We start from the raw sequence: 22,985 nt of genomic DNA, 5'->3' as shown, positions 1-22,985 counted from the left end.
CTAGTGGCATGGTTCGCTGGATTAAGTTCAGATGAGATATAGTGCCATTGTTCAGGCTTGGAAGACCGCCTTATTCTCTCGATGCGGTTTCTGACGTACACGTAGAAGCGCCTTGTTTGGTTGTAGATGTAACCTAAGACAACCTTACTGTCACTGTAGTATTGCACGTCATCTATGTTGGTGTCCATCTCGTGCTGTATAAAGTCTCCGAGTTCTACTGCAAGCACGGTTGCACAGAGTTCAAGCCTGGGAATAGTGTGATCGGGCTTGGGAGCCAACTTAGCCTTGCCAAAAATGAACCCAACGTGATCTTGATTGTCTGGACCCGTCACCTTCAAGTAGGCGACAGCTGCAATGGTTTCTGTGGATGCATCCGAGAACACATGGAGTTCCTTCCTAGTGCTAGCAGCAAGTGAGGTTCTGGCATAGCATCTCGGTATGTGGATCTCCTCCAAGGCACACAAAGACTGCTTCCAGGTTTCCCATTTTGGTTCCTTCTCAGGAGGGAGTGGTGCATCCCAGTCCTTGACGGTTTCATTAAGCTGTCTCAGAAGGGATTTACCTTGTATGGTAATTGGTGCTACGAACCCCAGTGGGTCGTATAAGCTATTCCCCACTGACAGGACACCACGTTTAGTGAATGGTTTGTCTCCACAGTTGATTTGGAAACTGAAGGTATCGACTGACAGGTTCCACCTCAAGCCTCTGCACAGGCGGACAGTCTGGTCCCAGGTCTATGTCCTTAAATCCTGGTGCGTAGTCACTTGAATCAAAGGCTCTCATGACAGCCAGGCTGTTTGAAGCAATTTTGTGCAATCTAAGCTTAGCTTGGTTCAGCATACCTTGGGTCCTCTTGAGTAGATCGATAGCCGCTTCTTCTGTGGGCAGAGATTTTAGTCCATCATCTACATAGAAGCCTTTCTCTACAAAGTCTCTGGCATCTGTTCCATATTTGGACTCTCCTTCTTGTGCGGTTCTCCGCAGGCCGTAGGTTGCCACTGCTGGGGAAGTGTTGTTCCCGAATACGTGCACCCTCATGCGATACTCCACCATCTCTTTGCTGGGGTCATTGTCCTTGTACCACAGGAACCTGAGGAAATTCCTATGGTCCTCTCTGACTATGAAACAGTGGAACATCTTTTCAATGTCGGCGGTGATGGCAATGGGCTCTGTTATGAATGAGACCGTAGGAGGCAAAAACAGAAATACTAGCTAAGTCTAGAAAACCAGAGAAGTTGGCAGCTATCGGATTGCAGACCCCTGAACCTATCAACAACAACTAGCAGTAGCCATGGGGGGTTCCTACGATGCCCTAGACCCCTCGATCACAGCCGGAGAACTAAATAGCCTAAAGACAGAAAGGGAAATCTAAACTGCCCCAGAGCAGACCCCAAAGCAATAGGCAGCCCCCAACATATAATGACGGTGAAACAAGATGAAAAAACACTCACACAGATAGAAAGATAGGCTGAGCAAATGATGGGGCCCAAGCTAACTAAATAGGACAGGATAGAAAAGCTGCTGTCTGCAATCCGCCAAAACCCTATCGAAACAAGAGCCAACAGACTGATAGGGAAAAAAAGCCCTGAAGACGCTAGGCTTCAAAAAGACTATATCAGTACTCAGGTATTTTCTGAAGACAGAGCAAAAAGGAATTCAGCTCACCCCAGCAGGGAATGGCAGAAATCCAGAAAAACAAGGCAAAACAAAACCAAAACACAAATGCAAAAAGCAGAGCAGAAAACTTAGCTTTTGAGGAGCAGGAATTAGACTGGTCTCCTAGAATCCCTCAGAGAAGATCACCAGCAAGGCAGAAGGGCGTCGGCTGCCTTATATCCAGTCAGCAATTCCCGTCACCCAGTCATCATCATCCAGCTCAGGTGCTTGGTAATCAGCCTCACTACCTTCCTTCACCAGAAGAGGGAGTTCATCAGACCTCAATGGTGAAGGGGAAAATGAACTCACAACAGTACCTCCCCCCTTGAGGAGGGGTCACCGAACCCTCATCCACGCCACCAGGGCGATCAGGGTGAGCCCGATGAAAGGCACGCACCAATCTTTTGGCATGAATATCAGAGGCAGAGACCCAGGAATTATCCTGTTGACCATAACCCTTCCACTTAACCAAATACTGGAGTCTCCGTCTAGCCAGACGGGAATCCAGTATCTTCTCCACCTCATATTCCATGTTACCTTCAACCAATACAGGGTCTGGAAGTGCCACCCCAGGAACTACTGGTTCAACAAACCTCTTCAACAAGGACTTATGAAACACATTATGGATTTTAAATGTGACAGGAAGGGCCAAACGAAAAGAGACCGGATTAATAATCTCCAAAATCTTGTAAGGTCCAATAAATCTAGGCTTAAACTTAGGAGAAGCCACCTTCATAGCGATATTTTTTGATGATATCCAAACCATATCACCAACCTTAAACTGGGGACCAATGGTCCTATGTCAGTTGGAAAACCGCTGGGCCTTTTCCTGGGAGAGAGATAACGTATCCACCACTTGGTCCCAGATCTGGTGCATTCTCTCCACCACAGTGTCAACACCTGGGCAGGCAGAAGGCTCCACCTGCCCTGAAGAAAATCGAGGATGAAGCCCAAAGTTACAAAAAGAAGGTGACATCAAAGTGGCAGAACTAGCTCTATTATTTAAAGCAAATTCGGCCAAGGGCAAAAATGAAACCCAATCATCCTGATCAGCGGAAATAAAACATCTCAAATACGACTCCAAGGTCTGGTTTGTTCTCTCCGTCTGCCCATTGGTCTGAGGGTGAAAAGCAGAGGAGAAGGACAACTGAATTCCCAGCTTGGAACAGAAAGTCCTCTAAAATCTAGACACAAACTGAACTCCTCTGTCAGATACAATGTTCTCAGGAATCCCGTGCAAGCGAACCACCTGTTGCAAAAACAGGGGCACCAACTCAGAGGAAGATGGCAACTTGGGGAGTGGTACAAGATGAACCATCTTAGAGAACCTATCACAAATCACTCAAATAACAGTCATTATCTGAGAGACAGGCATATCAGAGATGAAATCCATTGAAATATGGGTTCATGGCCTCCTGGGGACCGGCAAAGGCATCAACAACCCACTAGAGCGAGAACAAGGTTTAGACCGGGAGCAAGTCCCACAGGTCTGCACAAAATTCCTGACATCACGAGACAAGGCGGGCCACCAAAAAGACCGACTCGCCAGATCGGATGACCAGCCAATGCAGAGCAATGAACTTCAGACATCACTCTCTTCTTCCACTGGTCAGGAACATACAACTTTCCACTGGGACAACGCTCAGGTTTGTCCTCCTGGAACTCTTCCAGAGCACGTCTCAAATCGGGCGAGATGGCAGAAAGAACTACCCCTTCGCCTAAGATGGTAGCAGGCTTGGTCACCACAGGAGAATCAGCAAAGAAGCTCCTAGAGAGCGTCAGCCTTGACATTCTTAGTGCCAGGAAGAAAAGAGACCACAAAATCAAAACGTGTAAAAAGCAAGGCCCACCTAGCCTGTCTAGGGTTCAAGCGTTTGGCCGACTCCAGGTAAATCAAGTTCTTGTGGTCAGTGAGGACCACGACTTGATGTTTAGCTCCCTCCAACCAATGTCTCCACTCCTCAAATGCCCATTTCATGGCTAACAGTTCCCGATTCCCCACATCATAGTTACGTTCAGATGGAGAGAACTTTCAGGAAAAGAAAGCACAGGGATTCATTTTAGATGTTACAGGATCCTTTTGGGACAAAACAGCTTCTGCACCAATCTCAGAAGCGTCCACCTCTACTTGGAACGGGAGTGAGACATCTGGTTGCCGCAAAACCGGGACAGAAGGGAATCTTCGCTTCAGCTCCTGAAAGGAAGAAACAGCCTCCGGAGACCAATTCAACACATCAGCACCCTTCTTAGTCAGATCAGTCAATGGCTTGGCAATACTAGAAAATTTTGCTATAAATTTCTGATAAAAATTAGCAAAACCCAAAAACTTCTGGAGGGCCTTCAAAGAAGTGGGCTGAACCCAATCATAAATGGCCTGTACCTTGGCCGGGTCCATTTCAATAGTTGACGGAGACAAAATAAATCCCAAAAATGAAATCCTCTGTACCCCAAAAAGGCATTTCGATCCTTTGACATACAGGGAATTCTCCCTCAAGATCCGGAACACAGTCCGAACATGTTCCACATGAGAATCCCGATCCTTGGAGAAGATCAAAATATCATCCAGATAGATAATCAAAAATTTATCCACAAAGTCTCGGAAAATGTCGTTCATGAAGCACTGGAAGACAGAAGGGGCATTAGTGAGCCCAAAAGGCATCACCAAGTACTCAAAATGTCCCTCCGGAGTATTAGACGCCGTCTTCCATTCATCCCCATGCTTAATGCGGATAAGATTATACGCCCCCCTGAGGTCAAGCTTGGTAAACCAGCAAGCACCTTTAACTCTGGAGAATAGATCCGAAATCAGGGGTAACAAATACTGATATTTAATAGTAATTTTGTTGAGGGCACGATAATCAATACAAGGCCTTAATGAACCATCCTTTTTGGCCACGAAAAAAAAAACAGCACCTAAGGGTGAAGAGGATGGTCTAATATGACCCTTCTCCAACGCCTCCTTAATATAGGATCGCATAGCCTCGTGCTCGGGTACAGATAAATTGAAGAGCCGACCCTTGGGAAATTTACACCCCGGGCTCAGTTCAATTGCACAGTCATAACTCCTATGAGGAGGCAAAGACGTAGACTCATTCTCACTAAATACATCATAAAAGTCCGCCAAATAGTCAGGAACATCATGTGACTGAGGAGAAGTGGAAAAAAACGGAGCCTCACTAAGGGCACACCGACAACCCCAGCTCACCACAGACACATATCTCCAATCCAAAACTGGATTATGAATTTGCAACCAGGGAAACCCCAGAACAATGGTATCATGAAAATTATGCAACACCAAAAATCTGCAATTTTCTTGATGGTCTGGGGCGACCCGCATTACCACCTGGGTCCAAAACTAGGGTTTATTTTTCGCCAAAGGAGTAGCATCAATCCCCCTCAAAGGGATAGGCGTCCGCAGAGGTGTCATCGGAAATCCACAACGTTTAGCAAAATCCAAGTCCATTAGGTTCAGGGCTGCTCCCGAATCCACAATAGCCTTGGCGGAAAATGTGGACAGGGAGCAGATCAGAGTAATTGCCAGAAGAAACTTAGGTTGAACACCACCCACAGAAAACTTGTGTGCAAATCGTTTCTCTCGTTAAGGACAGACAGAAATAATATGCGAGGCATCTCCACAAAAAAAACACAGCTTATTATGCCTTCTGAACTCCTGACGTTGCTCCCTGGACAAAACTCTATCACATTGCATAGGTTCAGACACTTGTTCAACAGGTGGCAACACCTCTCGTGCATTCCTGCGTTCACGTAAATGCCGATCAACCTGAATGGCTAATGACATAGAATCGTCAAGACCAGAGGGAACAGGAAATCCCACCATAGTATCTTTTACGGCTTCTGACAAACCCTTCCAAAAGAGAGCTGCCAAGGCATTATCATTCCAGGTAGTAAGGACCGCCCACTTTCGGAATTTTTGACAGTACAATTCTGCAGAATCTCGACCCTGGCTCAATGCCAACAGGGTCTTTTCAGCCTGATCAATAGCATTAGGTTTGTCATACAACAACCCCAAGGCTTGAAAAAATGCATTCACATTAGTCAGAATAGGATCATCTGGTTTCAAAGAAAACGCCCAATCCTGGGGATCGCCACGCAGCAAAGAGATGACAATTTTAACCTGCTGCGCTGAGCTCCCTGACGAGTTAGGCTTCAAAAATTTAGACCGATCCCCAAAAAACACATCAGGAGTAGGGATCTTTTGTTCAGCAGCATGTGAATGAGCAAGGTAGGCGGCACCGTAGGAGGCAAAAACAGAAATACTAGCTAAGTCCAGAAAACCAGAGAAGTTGGCAGCTATCGGATTGCAGACCCCTGAACCTATCAACAACAACTAGCAGTAGCCGTGGGGGGTTCCTACGATACCCTAGACCCCTCGATCACAGCCGGAGAACTAAATAGCCTAAAGACAGAAAGGGAAATCTAAACTGCCCCAGAGCAGACCCCAAAGCAATAGGCAGCCCCCAACATATAATGACGGTGAAACAAGATGAAAAAACGCTCACACAGATAGAAAGATAGGCTGAGCAAATGATGGGGCCCAAGCTAACTAAATAGGACAGGATAGAAAAGCTGCTGTCTGCAATCCGCCAAAACCCTATCGAAACAAGAGCCAACAGACTGATAGGGAAAAAAGCCCTGAAGACGCTAGGCTTCAAAAAGACTATATCAGTGCTCAGGTATTTTCTGAAGACAGAGCAAAAAGGAATTCAGCTCACCCCAGCAGGGAATGGCAGAAGTCCAGAAAAACAAGGCAAAACAAAACCAAAACACAAATGCAAAAAGCAGAGCAGAAAACTTAGCTTTTGAGGAGCAGGAATCAGACTGGTCTCCTAGAATCCCTCAGAGAAGATCACCAGCAAGGCAGAAGGGCGTCGGCTGCCTTATATCCAGTCAGCAATTCCCGTCACCCAGTCATCATCATCCAGCTCAGGTGCTTGGTAATCAGCCTCACTACCTTCCTTCACCAGAAGAGGGAGTTCATCAGACCTCAATGGTGAAGGGGAAAATTAACTCACAACAGGGCTCTTTCCGGAACCTCATCAACACTCCTACTAGGTTGTTTGTAAGGTTAGGACCCGTGAGGAGGACATCGTTGAGAGATACACCTTGATGTTTGGCGCTTGAATCAAAGACAACTCTAATTTGCTTAGGTTTCCGTGGGTGATATACTCCAAATGAGGGTAGGTACCAGCACTCCTCGTTTTCCTTTAAGGGAGGCGCTGGCTCCGCATGGTTATTCTGGAATATCTTGCTCATGAAGGTGACAATGTGTTCTTTCATCTCCGGTTTGTTGCTAAGTGTGCGCTGGAGAGAGTTGAATCTGGACAAGGCTTGTTCACGATTGTTCGGGAGTCTTACCCTGGTAGCTCGGAAGGGTAGAGGAAAAATCCAGTGATTGTTCTCGTCCTTAAGGAACTCATTGTCCATTATCCTGACCAATTCCTTGTCTTCCATTGTCGGGGCTACTTTGGTGTTTCATACAACTAAGGATGACAACAATCTTCCCAAGTCGTCTGCATAGGGAGAAGGAATGACATCAGGCAGCTGTACGGGATCTGGAGGCTTCTCTTTCACCTCATAGTGATGAGGGCATGGTTTGCAGAAAGTAGCTCGTCCGTCTCTGCGTACATAGGTCTTAAAGGAATCGACTCTTGTTCGGTCCAAGCACACATTTCCTGTGATTACCCACCCCAAGTCAAGTCTCTGTGCGTAGCGGGCATAGTCAGGACCATTACACTGTTGGCGGACCTTATGTATCCTTAAATTGTCTCTGCCGAGCAGAAGTAGGATTTTGGCATCTGAGTCCATAGGTGGGATAACGCTGACTAGGTGCCTTAGGTGTGGTTGGTGAAACGCAGCTTCTGGGGTAGGAATCTCATTCCTTTGGCTGGGTATTTGATCGCATTCGATTAGCGTAGGTAAGGGTATTTCTACGCCTCTGTTGACAGCAGAAGCAATGAAACCTTGTGCCCTCCTGCCGCTAGTCTCTATGCGGCCTGAGCAAGTGTTCAGAGTATATGGCATTGCTGGTCCCTTGATTCCAAAGGCTTCAAAGAACTTAGGTCCAGCCAGGGATCGATTGCTCTGATCGTCAATGATGGCATACATTTTTACTGCCTTCTCTGGTTGCCGTTCTGGATAAACTCTGATTAGGCATATCCTGGCACAGCATTTATCACTTTGGCTCTCCCCACATACCTCTGAGCATGAGCAGGAGACAGCCGTGTTGGAATTGGCATTATTCTGTGGCTTCCCGCCATGGCTTGTAGCCGGACTAGAGGTAACTGCACCTGCTGGATCGCTGGTGGCTGAGGTTGGATGCAAATCTGATGGGTGTTTGTCACTATGACACTCTTCACACTTAATGGCAAATTTACAGTTCTTGGCCATGTGTTCTAATGATGCGCAGCACTTGAAACATACCCCAAGTTCGCTGAGGATTTTCTTGCTCTCCTGCATGGTTTTGGACCTGAAGCCTCTATATTTATTCAGTGAGTGCGGTTTTTTGTGAATGGGACACTCACGATTGAAAGACTTATCTCTCAATGGCATAGTGTACTGTTTATCAGCAGTTACTGCAGATGGTGGCAGGTTAGTCTTTCTGACACTTATACTGCTCCTCAAGTCCTTGCGTTTAAGTGAGACGCTTTCATACCTTGATGACGGTGTTGCTGGAGCTGTAGTATTAGACTCCAGGAAGTCTAGGCTAGGGTCATTCCTCATTTGGGCCTGTTCGTCAACAAACTTGCAGAACTGATTGAACGGAGGAAAGGTAACATCATGTGACCTTTTGTACCTGGAAATGCATACTGCCCACTTCTCTTGCAGACTATGTGGCAGCTTTGAGACGATTGGGTTCACCCCATGGGCGGTGTCAAGGTAGCACAATCCAGACAGACGAGGGTCTTTTTTTGCGAGTTCCAGCTCCATAAGCAGATCGCTTAAGTCCAGAAGCTTGTGGGCTTCCTTAAGGTTGATCCTTGGAACGTTCTGCAGTCTCTTGAATAGGGACTTTTCTATGGCTTCAGCGCTGCCGTAGGTTCTATCGAGTCTCAGCCAGGCAGCAGCGAGACCTGCTTCAGCTTGCCCCACGTAGACGGTCCGAAGACTCTTGATACGGTTCGTGGAGTCAGGACCCAACCATTTTACCATGAGGTTGAGCTCCCGTTCTGCAGACAGATTGAGGTCAGCAATGGTGGCCTGAAGGTTGCTTTCCAGGCTCTGTAGTTTTCTGCACAGTCGTCAAGCTTTGAGAGGCTGGTGCTGATTAGATCTTTGCTCACCATAAACCTGGCTAACTCAGGCAACCATGTTACCATGTTAGCTTGTGTTGCCTCTCGGGCGTATAAGCTGTGTGGCGTGGAAGGGTGAATTGTTCCCGGGTAGAATGATGTTGCTGCAGTGTTGAGCTGTGGTTTAACCTCTGGAGATTTTGATGACTGCGGCTTGAACTGTGGAGATGGACTGGAGTGCATCTTGTGGTCGTCTTGTGATGATTGCTGCTCCCGAGGGACACATTATGGTGTTGGTCTTGGGTCTCTGCAGATGCTGTGGGTAACACTGGCACCGTAAGTTGGGCTGACTTGGACGTTTCCACATTGTTGGGTTGAACGACGCTGGAGAAGGTGTGTGCTGCAGATATCTGTTTCTGCACATAATCACTGGTACGAACAGCTGGGTCCTCTTCTTCCAGTGGTTGTAGGCAAATCGGGTCGAGGTTTTGTTTCAATGCTTGCTCGAGTATTTTTACTTCAGCTAATGCAATTTTTCCTCCATTTCTATTTGAAGAATCTTTGCACGAGCCTCTGCTTCTGTTTGAAGGATCTTTGCTTGGGCCCCTGCTTTTGCTTCTGCTTTCTTGGCTTCTGCCTCTGCCTTAGCTTTCGCTTTCTTGGCTTCTGCCTCTGCCTCAGCTTTCGCTTTCTTGGCTTCTGCCTCTGCTTCTGCTTTCTTGGCTTCTGCCTCTGCTTCTGTTTTCTGTTTAGGAGCATCTTAGTTTGGATCGCTCTGTGTTTAAACGGCCCTCTAGGATTCTGTCGCTGAGGGCTGAAGTTCTTGAACAGGATGATTTGTATGACCGAGAAGAGTGTCTGGATGAGCCTGACCTGTGAGATCCAGCTTCTTGTAGATAAGCGATACGGAGCTCCGCTTTATCTTTGGCATCTTGCACAGCGGCGTCCCTTTCTCTTTCTGTGGAATCCACTTTACTTAATTCTGTTGAGGCTTCATCAATATTAGTTTTTTAGGAAGGCAACGTACCTTGCGGATAGTCTCTTGTATCTTCCGTGGGCCATGTCTAGCTGTTTTATAGTGTCCTGTAGACTCGCTGCATCATTTTTGTGGCGTTGGATGCTTGACATGACGGAGGTGACTCTTTCCCATAGGTCGTCCAGGTTGTCATTGAACTCATCCTTTGTACTGTGATAGTTTTCGACAGCCTTTATGGTTGGTTTGACAGAGCATCTTGGTCGTGAGTCTTGGTCTGTTTCTGAAGCTGGCTCCATTTCCCCCTCTTCATAATGGACAGTATTGGGTAGTATTTGCTCTGTTTCAGCAGTGGGAGACTGTGCAGGGTCTTTTTCGGCCATTTTGATTTAAGGTGCACTGTCTCTTTAAGAAACTGAACTTTTGAATTGGGGGCTGGAAATCGCAGTACAGCTTAGTTAAGACGTCCTGACGAGATCCCCAATGTGTTTTTAGAGAATTGTGTGGTTTTGCAGTCCGACAATCTGCAGCAATGTTGTATAATATACAGACAGTCTCTATGCACAATGCGGTCTGGGGTGACGCTGCAGAGTTTCTTAGCAGAGCAGGGCTGCAGTATGTGAGCGAGCAGACGGGTTAGGATCTAAGGGTGATTTTTTGCCGGGCTTCAAGGCAGTTTTTTGACTGTTCTGTCCCCACATGAGGTGAATGGAGGTGTAGTTGAGTGGGGCTGGGAGAGATTCCTACCTTCTGTTTCCTCGATGCAGAGCAGACAGGACCATTGTTGCTGTTCATGCGTTCATGCGTCCGGAGAGATGATACACACCAGATATTGTGAAGTCCAGACTTGTTTATTGGAAATCTGGACATACAGCATGCGATTGGTAATGCAGTACTTCTCCAGAAATGCAGGTGTAACAACCCAGGTGGTACAGCAAGATGTGTGCAGCAAGATGATTCAGCAAATTTAGCAAATTGTGTGTGGTCAAAAAACTGATGCCTTCCACAGCCTGGTAAGCGTGTCTCTCCCGGGTGAAAAAGAAACTAGTAATGGCCACCGGCAGGAAGAGAAGGAGTCACTGACCTGGAAGTGGGAGGCATGTACTAGAATTAGTTAGCTGCCGTCTGCTATACAGAAAAGGACAGCAGGTGGCAGCAGACCAAATGCAAAACTGAATACAAAGAAAGGTAACATAACACAATTATATAAGCATACAATAATAACCTTAGATGGAACAGCACATCTCTCACTCGCTTGCGTTGATCCTGGCACCGCTTTATTATCGTGTCCTTCCCCATCTTCATACAAGGATTTTTCTGTATGAAATATTAATATTCTGTAATCCCAGAGAGCGTCAGGATCTTCTCTGCCTGGATGAAGGCACGGTGCCGCTATATCTGCTGCATCTTGCTGACAACCAGTCTGGTTTCCATTATAGCTTGCACTGGGTTGTCGTCCAGCTTCCCCGGTCCTCAGTGGCTGGTCTTCCTTTTCATGAAGTGACACATCACACACGGAGCCACATCTAGGCAAATCCACTGAGTGCCCCCCACAAGTGATCAAGAATAATCCCCCTCACATCAGGCCATGTGTCCGCCGTCACTGACCTCCTTGTGCTTTCCCTGTAGGTGTCGGACGTCGATTCCAGCTCAACGCCATTAACGCCAGCAAGGCCTGTAATGTCATCAGCAAGTACACGGCGTTCGTTCCTGTAGACCTCAGCAGCAACTCGTACCTGCCCAGCGTGGTGGAGTATGCCAACACAGGTAACGGCACAACGCTCTGCAGGAACACGCCGCTCCGCATGCTGCATCTCATGCTGCTCCCCTCCAGGTTTTCTTAATCCTACCTTTTTGATTTTGGCTTTATCGCTACCAATTCCAACGACTTACGCGTCTCTCACCCTCCACCTCTCACCCCGTCTTCCACCCATCACCTGTTCCACCCTCCACGTCTCCCATCATTCTCCTCTTCTCTTTATCTTTCCCATCCTTCCTCTTTCCCATTCTTCCTCTTTCCCATCCTTCCTCTTTCCCATCCTTCCTCTTTCCCATCCTTCCCCTTTCCCATCCTTCCTCTTTCCCATCCTTCCTCTTTCCCATCCTTCCTCTTTCCCATCCTTCCTCTTTCCCATCCTTCCCCCTTTTTACCCCCATGTCTCCAGCACCCGTCTGTCTGTCTGTGTTAACTGTGAGTCTCTCGTCTGGTCCTTTCCTTCTTTGTCGTTGTCCGGAGGCCTCTCGCACTGACTGAGGAGGATGCCCTCATTCCCTGCTAGGTGCTGCTCTCAAACAGGGCTCTCAGCGCAGCTTAAGCTCTGGAAGTCGCCGCCTGCGAGGATTCTCCATCGGACTGGGCCGATCGCAGTCAACATGTGTGTCCGACTCTTCAGATGATCGATTTTTCAGTAAGAAATCGTTGCCGTGTTAATTTATCCTATTTTTATCCTGGGGGACTGTTTCTTACTGTTGAGATCCAGTCGGTTACCGGGAATGAACTGGGGCAAAAATATGCAAATTGATCTCCCCCAGAAGTAAAACTCCAATCTCTGAAGCCCCTTCTGCCCATAACCGCACTGTAAGAGCTGTGAGCAGCTCACATTGTGCAAATCTGATAAATGAGATAATTTTGACAACAAGCTGCGCCCACTAGGTGGCGCTCAATGCACAGAGTTTATAAATCCAGGTGAGTGTCCCCAAGTGGCTGCTGCAGGTAAACAAGTCATGTGGGGTCTTCTCCTGCGAGGAGTAAAGCAGGTCTATAATATATGCCAGCTGTTAACGCGGTCGTTTTCCTTCAGATGCAGACGAGTGCGCCATATCACCCTGCACCACTCCAGTGTCCTCGGGATGGGAACGCTGCAGCTTTCCACAAGGTGAGAACTATGAAGACTGCAGAGCACAGTGATGGCGGAGCCATGTCTGCAACGGTCCTCATAGGAAGTGATTGGTGTTGTGACCGCTATTTCCTGCAGCCGCTCTTTAAATGACTTCATCCGTATCGTGTTTGTCTCTCAGCCGCCCCGCGCAGTCCATCCGTGTCCTCAGCCCATTCTCAGAGGTCCATAGAGAGTCTGTTTGCCGCCAGGTAACCCGCACTCAGATGCAGATCTCACATTCGCTCAGGCAGGACTCCTGATCTGTCATCTTTTCGTAGGTTGAGCCTCAATAAGACGAGACTTCTGACCCGAGCCGCCAAAGGATTCATGACTAAATCTCCCGGAAAAGGCAGTGAGGAAAGCGACAGCGAGAAAAACATCGACTACTTGCCCCTGGTGAGTGCCAGGATCCTCGGGGGCACGACCTCTCGGCCCGGAGATCCTGCTGCTGTCTGTAATGGGTGCAGGTTTAATGGAGGGCTCCAGTCTCACGCAGCTACAGTGGGGTAAAAAGTATCATAGGTAGACCACAACTATGAGAGTCTAAAAGAGAAAACAAATCCAGAAAATCACTTTGTCTGATTTAGCAAGATTTATTTTGCAAATTATGGTGGAAAATAAGTATTTGGTCATTAACAAAAGTTCATCTCAATATTTTGTTATATATCCTTTGTTGGCAATGTCAGAGGTGAAACATTTTCTGTAAGTCTTCACAAGGTTGGCACACACTGTTGGTGATATGTTGGCCCATTCCTCCATACAGATCTCTTCTAGAGCAGTGATGTTTTGGGCCTGTCGCTGGCAACACAGACTTTCAAATCCCGCCAAAGGTTTTCTGTGGGGTCTTCGTTGCTCTGGCAGTGTACCTGGGATGATTATCATGCTTGAAAGACCCATCCATGTTTCATCTTCAATGCCCTTGCTGATGGAAGGAATTTTGCACTCAAAATCTCACGATACATGGCCCCATTCATTCTTTCATGTACATGGATCAGTCGTTCTGGTCCCTTTGAGGAGAAAGAGCCCCAAAACATGATGTTTCCACCCCCATGCTTCACAGTAGGTATGGTGTTCTTTGGATGCAACTCAGCATTCTGTCTCCTCCAAACATGACAAGTTTTGTTTCTGCCAAACAGTTCTACTTTGATTTCATCAGACCATATGACATTATCCAAATACTCTTCTGGATAATCCAAATGTTCTCTAGCAAACTTCAGACGGGCCCGGACATGTACTCACTTGAGCATGGGGACATGTCTGGCACTGCAGGGTCTGAGTCTCTGGTGGCGTAGTTGTGTTACTGATGGTAGCCTTTGTTACGGTGGTCCCAGCTTTATGCAGGTCATTCATTAGGTCCCCCGTGTGGTTCTGGGATTTTTGCTCACCGTTCTTGTGATCATTTTGACCCCACGGGGTGAGATCTTTCGTGGAGCCCCAGATCGAGGGAGATTATCAGTGGTCTTGTATGTCTTCCATTTTCTCATTATTGCTCCCACAGTTTATTTCATCACACCAAGCTGCTTGCCTATTGCAGATTCAGTCCTCCCAGCCTGGTACAGGGCTACAATTTTGTTTCTGGTGTCCTTCGACAGCTTTTTGGTCTTCACCATAGTGGAGTTTGTTGTATGACTGTTTGAGGTTGTGGACAGGTGTCTTTTATACTGATAACAAGTTCAAACAGGTGCCATTACTACAGGTTATGAGAGGAGGACAGAGGAGCCCCATAAAGAAGAAGTTACAGGTCTGTGAGAGCCAGAAATCTTGCATGTTTTTAGGTGACCAAATACTTATTTTCCACCATAATTTGCAAAATAAATCTTGTTAAATCAGACAAGGTGATTTTCTGGATTTGTTTTCTCATTTTTATTCTCATATTTGTGGTCTATCTATGATGTTAATTACAGGCTGCTCTCATCTTTTTAATTGGGAGAACTTGCACAATTGGTGGCTGACTAAATACGTTTTTCCCCACTGTAAATATTCATTTCCATGGCCACTCCTTATGATGAGACACTAAGAATAGATAAACTCCCTCTCCCCTCTCATAGCATGCAACCTCGTACCCAGCAACAGAGAAGCAGCAGCGGCATCTCCCCCCTCCACCTCGGGTCTTTACAATAGATGCAGCTCTTAGAGGTCTGTGAACATTTTATAGAGATGCTGCCGACAGGAGAGGGGAAAGGTTTCATTCTTGTTTCTATTCCTCACCATTTTCAAGAACCCTGCTTGCTGTCAGCGGATGGAAATAGCCTTTTTTTAATCCATGAATTTACATCTCATCCTCACTAAAAGGGGAATTGTGAAAACTGAAACGCTAAAACAAGAGTTTGTTACTGTTGCAGACAACTCTCCTGTCTCCAGATGGATTCATTATCGATACATTGTAGCAAAGTCATGAAACGATAAAGATTTCTGCTCCTGTTGCTGGACTCGGGACAGGTTTTCATCCTCTAGTTGTAAGAATGAGCTTTCCAATTCTTTGACAGCAAACAGAGATCTTGTAAAAAGAGTGAAGGAACCTGCAGAATTTCTTGTTTCCAGTGATGGAAGTAAAACCGGCCCCTTTACTGACCCTTGTGAGTTGATGCCTGGTTTTGGTGTCGCCCCTCCCGTAGGTCACTCTGCAGTTGGCTTGTGGCGCTTTCCTATTGAATCAGGCCTTTGCCGATGCGTCCAACATCCCGATGGACAAACTCAAGTGGACATCTCCGTTCACAAGTCACCGATCTACTCTGAGCCCCATGTCTCATGGTTCTTCTCCTTCACGTAAGGACCTCGGACCCTCTGCGGCGGGCATGGGGCAGTTTCTTGCCCCGGACGAGGACCACCACACCACATTGAATGGATTTGGTGAAGATGTCTGCCAGCAGCCGTCGCGGACACGCCACCTCTCCAGCAGCGCCTTGGACAGTCCCTCCCGATCTGCAAAGTCCGAGAACGAGCTGACGCTCCCCGTCCTGCCCGTGAGACGCTTTTCATCTCCTGATAGCGCCCAAGACTCGACCTCTATTCACACAGACAGCGGATTGGGGTCGGAGTCTGATGGCGCTGAGGTCCAGTCGTGGATGGAGAGCATTGAGGAGCAGCGAAGGTCACATCCAGAAAGCATGATCTGGGCCACCGCCGTCGCCCTGGCTTGGCTCGAGAACAACTCTGCTGCTTACTTCATTGAGTGGGAGCTACTGGCCGCCAAGGCTGACCGATGGCTGTGCCGGCAGAAGATCCCTGAAGGACGCACGCTGGCCACCATCAAGTCCGCCGCGCAGCAGCTCTTTGTGTTGCTCCGGCATTGGGATGAAAATTTGCAGTTCAACGTCTTGTGTTACAACCCGAGCAGCGTGTAGCGGAAGGGACAACGGGGCTGGGGTGTCGTGAACACCCGGTGTGTGTGTTGTGGTACGGCTGTGTCGTGAAGAGTTGTATCAGTGCTACTAGTGGGGTGGGTACCAGGAGAGGACGCTGCCAGTGGCACCAAGGGGGATTTAAGGGGACCTCCTGCCATGTAAGGGACAGACAGGTCTGCCACCAGAGTGATGGAAGCCACCAGTAGTTAGGGTCTGTTTGCATGTTAGTCCCATGGTGGGGACGCCGAGCACTGATACCGTCCGTCTGTGTACTTCTATGTGTGCTCTCCAATCCTTGCATGGTCCTTTGCCCCTTCGTGCTCATGGTGGTCTGTCCCACCCTTTTTTGGTGACGTACCCGTCATCCCCGGTTATGTGGGGGTCTTCCAGCTTTATAGGTGTGAGTATGAGCTGCGGGTTCTTGTCCAGTCTGTGGTTGGAGATGGCATTTGATACCCCATCATGCCCTCTCCTGTCTTCTCTGTGAGAACGTCCTGAATGTAAACAGCCATGTGATATTCTGTGTACTGTGGGGTCCTTATTGGGGGAATATAACTTGCAGGAATGTGGGATAAGCTCTATGCATGGGGTTTTGGACTTTTCTTGTGTTTGAGGTTAACTCGTTGGATTTTTTGTCATCTGTGTGCTTCAGGTGATTTTTCTTTTTGTAGGGTGGAGGGGGAAGGTTTCAGCTGCACATTAGATCTACTTTCTTGTTTTGTGATCTTATATGTCCCGATCTGCGCACATTCACTCCAACGCGTTTCACGACTTTCTCACGACAATGATCAAATTGTACACAAGTCGTCTTCCTGTATCACACGCTGAGCGCACATTGTAACATTCCTGTAAAGGTACTGTCAACACTTAGCGATGTACCAGCGAAGTGTACCACTGAAGTCTACACACAAAGAGATGGATAGATGGATGGAGAGAGATATATGGAGGGAGGGATAAATGGATGGAGAAATGGAAAGAGAGAGGGATAGATGGATGGAGGGAGGGGAGAGATGGATGGAGGGAGAGAGATAATAGTTGGAGAGATGGATGGATGGAGAGATTGATGGATGGATAGATGGCGACAGAGAGATAGTGGAGAGATGGATAACAGAGGGATGGATGGAGAGATAGATAATAGAGAGATGAATGGGTAGAGATTATAGATGGAGAGATAGATAATAGATGGAGATATGGATAGATAGATAGATAGATAGATGGAGAGAGAGATTCTCATGCCTTTAGTTTATATATGCACCACGCTGGAGGGAGGAAGGTCATCCTGTTCCATTAGGAGGGTCATTAAGGAGATTCATGGCTCCGCCCCCTTGACACTTGCTGATTGTAAGGAGTCAGGACTATGAGTTATATGATTAGTAATGGCAGGTAGTTCAGCGGAGTCAATCTTCTCCTCCTTTTCAGTCTTATTCAAGCGTCATGTTGTGGGGGAGGGGGAGAATTTGTAAAATGACCGTTGTGCTCCGTACACAAGCATAGTTAGTCAAATACATGAGTGGGCCCCCAACCCCTGTGACTATCTATAGTGGGTATAATGGACACCTCTGCTAACAACAATGCTGTTATGGAATAGAAATCACTATACATAGACTGATATTACCGCTATACGGTGATCATATCACAGTAGGTACCAGATCATCAGAGCATATTAAGAAATGACAGTACAGTCATAGATAGAAACTCACAGCTTATGTCCTTTCTAATGGGAGATGTTCTTTTTTTTTCTTCTCCTTTTCGCCCAGGCCGTCACGACGACTTCTTCCAGCAGAGTTTGCAGCACAGACACATTTCACTTCTCACAATTCTGGCACCGTCCTCACCTATTCTTATCCCGCTGACACCCCTAATTCTGAGTCTGTAGCTGCCTGACGTAAGGCAAGTACCCTCCTAATTCACTACTCCAGGCATAGTGTCATGACAATCGCTACCCCCAAAATATCGCACCGCGCAGTCAACATCCTGAACACAATGGGGCCAGGTAATACCTGAAAAAAGGCCCCATATAGGACTGTCATCACCTGGTGGTCTCTTAATTCCCCTAACCAGTAGTTGTGCCATTTTACATTTCGGAGGACCTAGGGACTGACCGCAATTAAAGGGGCGCTGAGAATAAAGCTCCACGTGTACGTCATCTAGTTTCACAGTTTTCTAACCTTGTATCAAGAGCTCTGCTTTCTATCCCAGTATAAAAATGTCTGATCTTGTCACCGCTGAGACTTTGTCACAGTATCAAGTCCAGCCAATCCTCTGTGAGCTAAATGGTGTGGACCCCAGACTGATGCATTGTAACAAACCATTAGAGCAGCACAGCTTACAGAGGATTGTATGGACTGAATACCACTGTAACAAACCCGCAGCTGTGAGAAGTTTGAGGGCAGCTTTTTAGAGTGGCTGTAGATGAAAATGTTCCTATTTGTAGAAAGCAAGCGGAGGTATTGAGAATAGTGAAAAATAGAAACGAAGTCCATTCTCCACTGTGTGCTGCCGACCCATTCCATACATCCACGATGTCCACCAGGACTTGTAGAAGTTGATCCATCTCTTGCTGCGCCGCCGTCGGGCTGCTCCCTCGTGCCTTCTGGTCATTCAGCTTGGTTCTTACTGCAGCTGTCGGAGGATTTGGTATCAGGTATTAGATATTCTCAGTGTTATTCTGTGCGTCGGCAACAAACATTATGAATCTTGTATCATCAGATTTGTGTTCAGTAAAGTAATACTTTGTGACCTACCCGAGTGATGCGTCATTCATAAGGCACATGACAGATGGAATCTATGGAGAAAGTATGTGCCCCCCACCACGTCCACCTCCGGGGGCTTCTCTGTCCTCATCTACATCCATAGATATTAATATGGAGATATAATGGCTCCCGCTCTTCTGGGATTTCTACAAGATTTTGGCGTTATCCAGAAGAGCATTTGTGGGGTCAGACCCTGATCTTGGGGGGGGCTCATAATCTCCGTTGTTAGATGGGGCTGGGGGTCTGTGCGACCGCTCATGTTCCCCTAAACATGTCTGTACGGACCTCGTGCACAGTCATGGGGAGCAGATAAGGGTCTTTCTCCATCTGTTCCCACAAAGTTAAAGCTACAATTGTCCACAATGTCTTGTGCTGAATATTAAGATTTTCCATCACTGGATCTGGGGGTTCATGGCCACCCCCTGATAACAGCACATAGCATTATCCTCCTCCACCATCTGCACAGGGGGCACAAAGCAGTCAGGGGGTAACGTCCTCCTGGAATCACCAAACCCAGAATCCTCCATTAGATGCAGATAGAGAAGTGCGATCTGTCACTGCACAGAACATGTTTCCTCCAGAGTCCAATGGTGGCGGCTTTACACCATAGTAACATAGTTAAGGCTGAAGGAAGACCTTATGTCCATGTAGTTCAGCCTATTTTTAGTGCAGCTGCTGCATTGTTGATCCTGGGGAAGGCAAAAAACCCACAGAGTAGAAGCCAATTTTCTCCATAGGGAAAAAAATTCCTTCCCCTAAGCTGGGTCAACCATCTACCTATAATATTCTGTTATTCGTAACCTTCTATACTGTTACTCACAAGAAAAGCATCCATTCCTTTCTTAAATTCATTCAGTGAGTTGCCCATCACCACTTCCTCAGGAAGAGAATTCCAGAGTCTCACTGCTCTTACCGTGAAGAACCCTCTTCTATGCTGGTACAGAAATTGTCTTTCCTCCAAACAAAGAGAATGCCCCCTTGTTCTTGTCACAGTCCTTGGTACAAACAGTTCATTGGAGAGATCTCTGTATTGCCCTCTGATATACTTGTAAATATATATTAGGTCTCCCCTAAGTCTTCTCTTTTCTAGAGTAAATAGACCTAATTTTGATAACCTTTCTGGGTATTGTAGTGAACCAACTCCATTTATCATTTTAGTAGCCGGCCTTTGAACCCTTTCAAGTTCAGTAATATCTTTCTTGAGCAGCGGCGTCCAAAATTGCACACAATACTCCAAGTGTGGTCTCACGAGTGATTTGTACAGAGGGAGAATTATGTTTTCATCTCATGTCCCCAGACCTCTTCTATTGCATCCCATGACCCTATTTGCTTTGGTGGCAGCTGCCTGACACTGGGCACTCCAATTTAGCTTCTTATTGACTAAGATGCCTAAGTCTTTTTCCATGTGTGATTTCCCCAGCAGTTTCCCATTTAGTAAGTAATTGTAGCATCTGTTTCTCCTTTCCATGTGCATAACTTTACACTTATCTGTGGTAAACCTCATTTGCCATTTTTCAGCACAATTCTCCAATTTACTCAAATCTGTCTGTAGTTGCAAATTGTTCTCCTTTGTGTTAACTACCTTACATAGTTTTGTATCATCTGCAAATACTGATATTTTACTGTGTAAGCCATCCACTAGATCATTAATAAATATATTAAATAGTAGGGCGGCTGTATTGCCAAGTTTTTTAACACTAAGGTTCGGATACGTCTTTAAAGAAAGCTACTACTTGCGATATAACGCAATTTTATTACAAGGTATAAAATTAAAGGAATAGTTTGATTAGATAGTATGATTGCATACACATAATGAATAGGTATATATAAAAATTAACTATATACAGTATACTCACATCATCAATCACCAAGAGGCTTTTAAACATCATCCGTCTGGAATATCAGAGAAGCAACACCAAGACAGAGATCCCTGGAAGATACACAACACTGCACGGGCGTCCCCAATTATGCAGGTATCAACACTGTACATGTGTACAGGTATCCAGTTTTTGCTTCTGTCTAAGTCATGTTTCTCTGGCCTTGTATAATAAATTACACTAATGTGTAACTTGCTTCACTCAACCCATCCAGTGGCCGGCCTTCAAGGTTGGATGAAACAGACAACATGGCATCATCAGACAATGGGTTGTAAACCCTAACAATATAAAAGCCACATGGGTTTAGATAAAACCAAAACAGACAGAGGTTAAGTAAACCTTAATGTTTTACAATGACAAACATAGCTGTAACTGTTAATGTTTGATCAGAAATGCAGCTATGTAACATACAGAATTCATTCTATATATTTCAATATGGACTCAGAATAGCCATTTTTATATTTGCACTACAGGGGCCCAATACAGAACCCTGTGGTACCCCACTAGTAACCGTGGCCCAATCTGAGTATGCCCCATTAATAACCACTCTTTGTTTTCTATCACTAAGCCAGCTACCTACCCATCTACACACATTTTCCCCTAGCCCAAGCTTTCTCATCTTACTTACCAATCTTTTATGTGGGACAGTGTCAAATGCTTTAGAGAAGTCGAGATAAATGACATCCAATGATTCTCCTTGGTCCATTTGAGAGCTTACATCCTCATAGCAGCTGATTAGGTTAGTCTGACAGGAGCGATCCTTCATAAATCCATGTTGATATGGAGTTAAACATTTATTAACATTGAGATATTTCATAATGGTATCCCTTAGAAACCCTTCAAAAATTTTACCCACAACAGATGTTAAGCTTACCGGCCTACAGTTTCCAGGTTCCCTTTTACACCCCTTTTTGAATATTGGTACCACATTTGCTTGCCGCCAATCAAAAGGAACAGACCCTGTTTCTATAGAGTCTATATAAGGAATAGAGGCCTGTCTATCACATCACTTAACTCCCTTAATATCCGAGGGTGAATGCCATCAGGGCCTGGTGATTTGTCAATTTTAATCTTACTAAGGCGGTTCTGCACTTCTTCCTGGGTTAGGCAGGTAATACTTAATGGGGAGTTTACATTATCACTCTGCATTTCCCCTGGCAAATCCTTTTCCTGTGTGAACACTGTTGAGAAAAAAGTATTCAAAACATTTGCTTTTCCCACATCGCTCTCTATGATTTCACCCTCATTGTTCTTTAAATTGCCGACACCATCAATTTTAATCATTTTACTGTTTATATAATTAAAGAATAGTTTGGGGTTGGTTTTACTTTCCTTAGCAATGAGTCTCTCAGTTTCCACTTTTGCTAAATGTATTTCCACTCCATCCGACGCTCGGTATTGTAAGGATGCATGCAGCCGCTCGGCCATGAAGCTTTGGGTGTGGGTGCAATGTTTGTGCTGATACCAGAGGATTCTGCAGATATGGGGTGGTGACTTTTAAGCACTAACCCTTTTGGCCATAGAGTGTAATAATAAATAAATAATAATCTTTATTTTTATATAGCGTTAACATATTCCGCAGCGCTTTACAGTTTGCACATATTATCATCACTGTCCCCGATGGGGCTCACAATCTAAATTCCCTAGCAGTATGTCTTTAGAATGTGGGAGGAAACCGGAGTACCCGGAGGAAACCCACGCAAACACGGGGAGAACATACAAACTCCTTGCAGATGTTGTCCTTGGTGGGATTTGAACCCAGGACCTCAGCGCTGCAAGGCAGCGCTAACCACTGAGCCACCGTGCCGCCCTATAGATGAATTCCCAGCAGTGTTATGATAGGATTACTCCTGATAACCAACCATCACCACTCGGCTTCCTTTCCTCACCTGCCATGGACACCACAGCCTCATTTCAGGACACTAGTGAAGAGTTGAAGGCAACGTGACTCCGGTCCATGCGTCAGGCTCCAGCCTCAGCCCTTGTGTATTCTTCAGGCGCTGGCGAGGCGGCATCTTCATTTGCCGCCTGCCATACAATGTGTCGGTAACGTACCGCCGTCGCCTCTTCTCTATTCTCTGCTGGACCCTCAGATTTGTGGATTGTTAGATCTCAGGATCTGCTGATCAAAGCTCTGGCCGCAGCATGATAACTATTTTTACTCTGTTGCTCTTTTCGCGAGGCCTGAGTCATCCCTTCTGTGGGGTTTTCGTGCCGCCGTCGTACTGTACTATTGTTATAAACACACAAGAT

General features: G+C 46.4%; 1 protein-coding gene across 2 annotated transcripts in view; it reads left to right on the top strand.

Annotated features, from left to right (window-relative positions):
• VWA5B1 (von Willebrand factor A domain containing 5B1) overlaps positions 1–20,523 on the top strand; it is a 103,443-nt gene extending 82,920 nt beyond the window's left edge. For both annotated transcript variants that reach the window (XM_073570364.1, XM_073570363.1), the window contains exons 17-22: positions 11,509–11,646; positions 12,159–12,287; positions 12,681–12,755; positions 12,898–12,967; positions 13,037–13,154; positions 15,374–20,523. In XM_073570364.1, coding sequence (XP_073426465.1) covers positions 11,509–11,646; positions 12,159–12,287; positions 12,681–12,755; positions 12,898–12,967; positions 13,037–13,154; positions 15,374–16,102 — 1,259 coding nt within the window. In that variant the 3' untranslated portion in view covers positions 16,103–20,523. The remainder of the gene's footprint in view (positions 1–11,508; positions 11,647–12,158; positions 12,288–12,680; positions 12,756–12,897; positions 12,968–13,036; positions 13,155–15,373) is intronic.
• The last annotated feature ends 2,462 nt before the right edge of the window (positions 20,524–22,985 follow it).

Source organism: Dendrobates tinctorius, unplaced genomic scaffold (assembly GCF_039654945.1).
Source record: "Dendrobates tinctorius isolate UK_male_01 unplaced genomic scaffold, ASM3965494v1 ptg000028l, whole genome shotgun sequence".
Lineage (NCBI taxonomy): Eukaryota > Metazoa > Chordata > Amphibia > Anura > Dendrobatidae > Dendrobates > Dendrobates tinctorius.
Note: the sequence above shows the minus strand (reverse complement) of the source record. Positions and strands in the feature narration are given on the sequence as shown.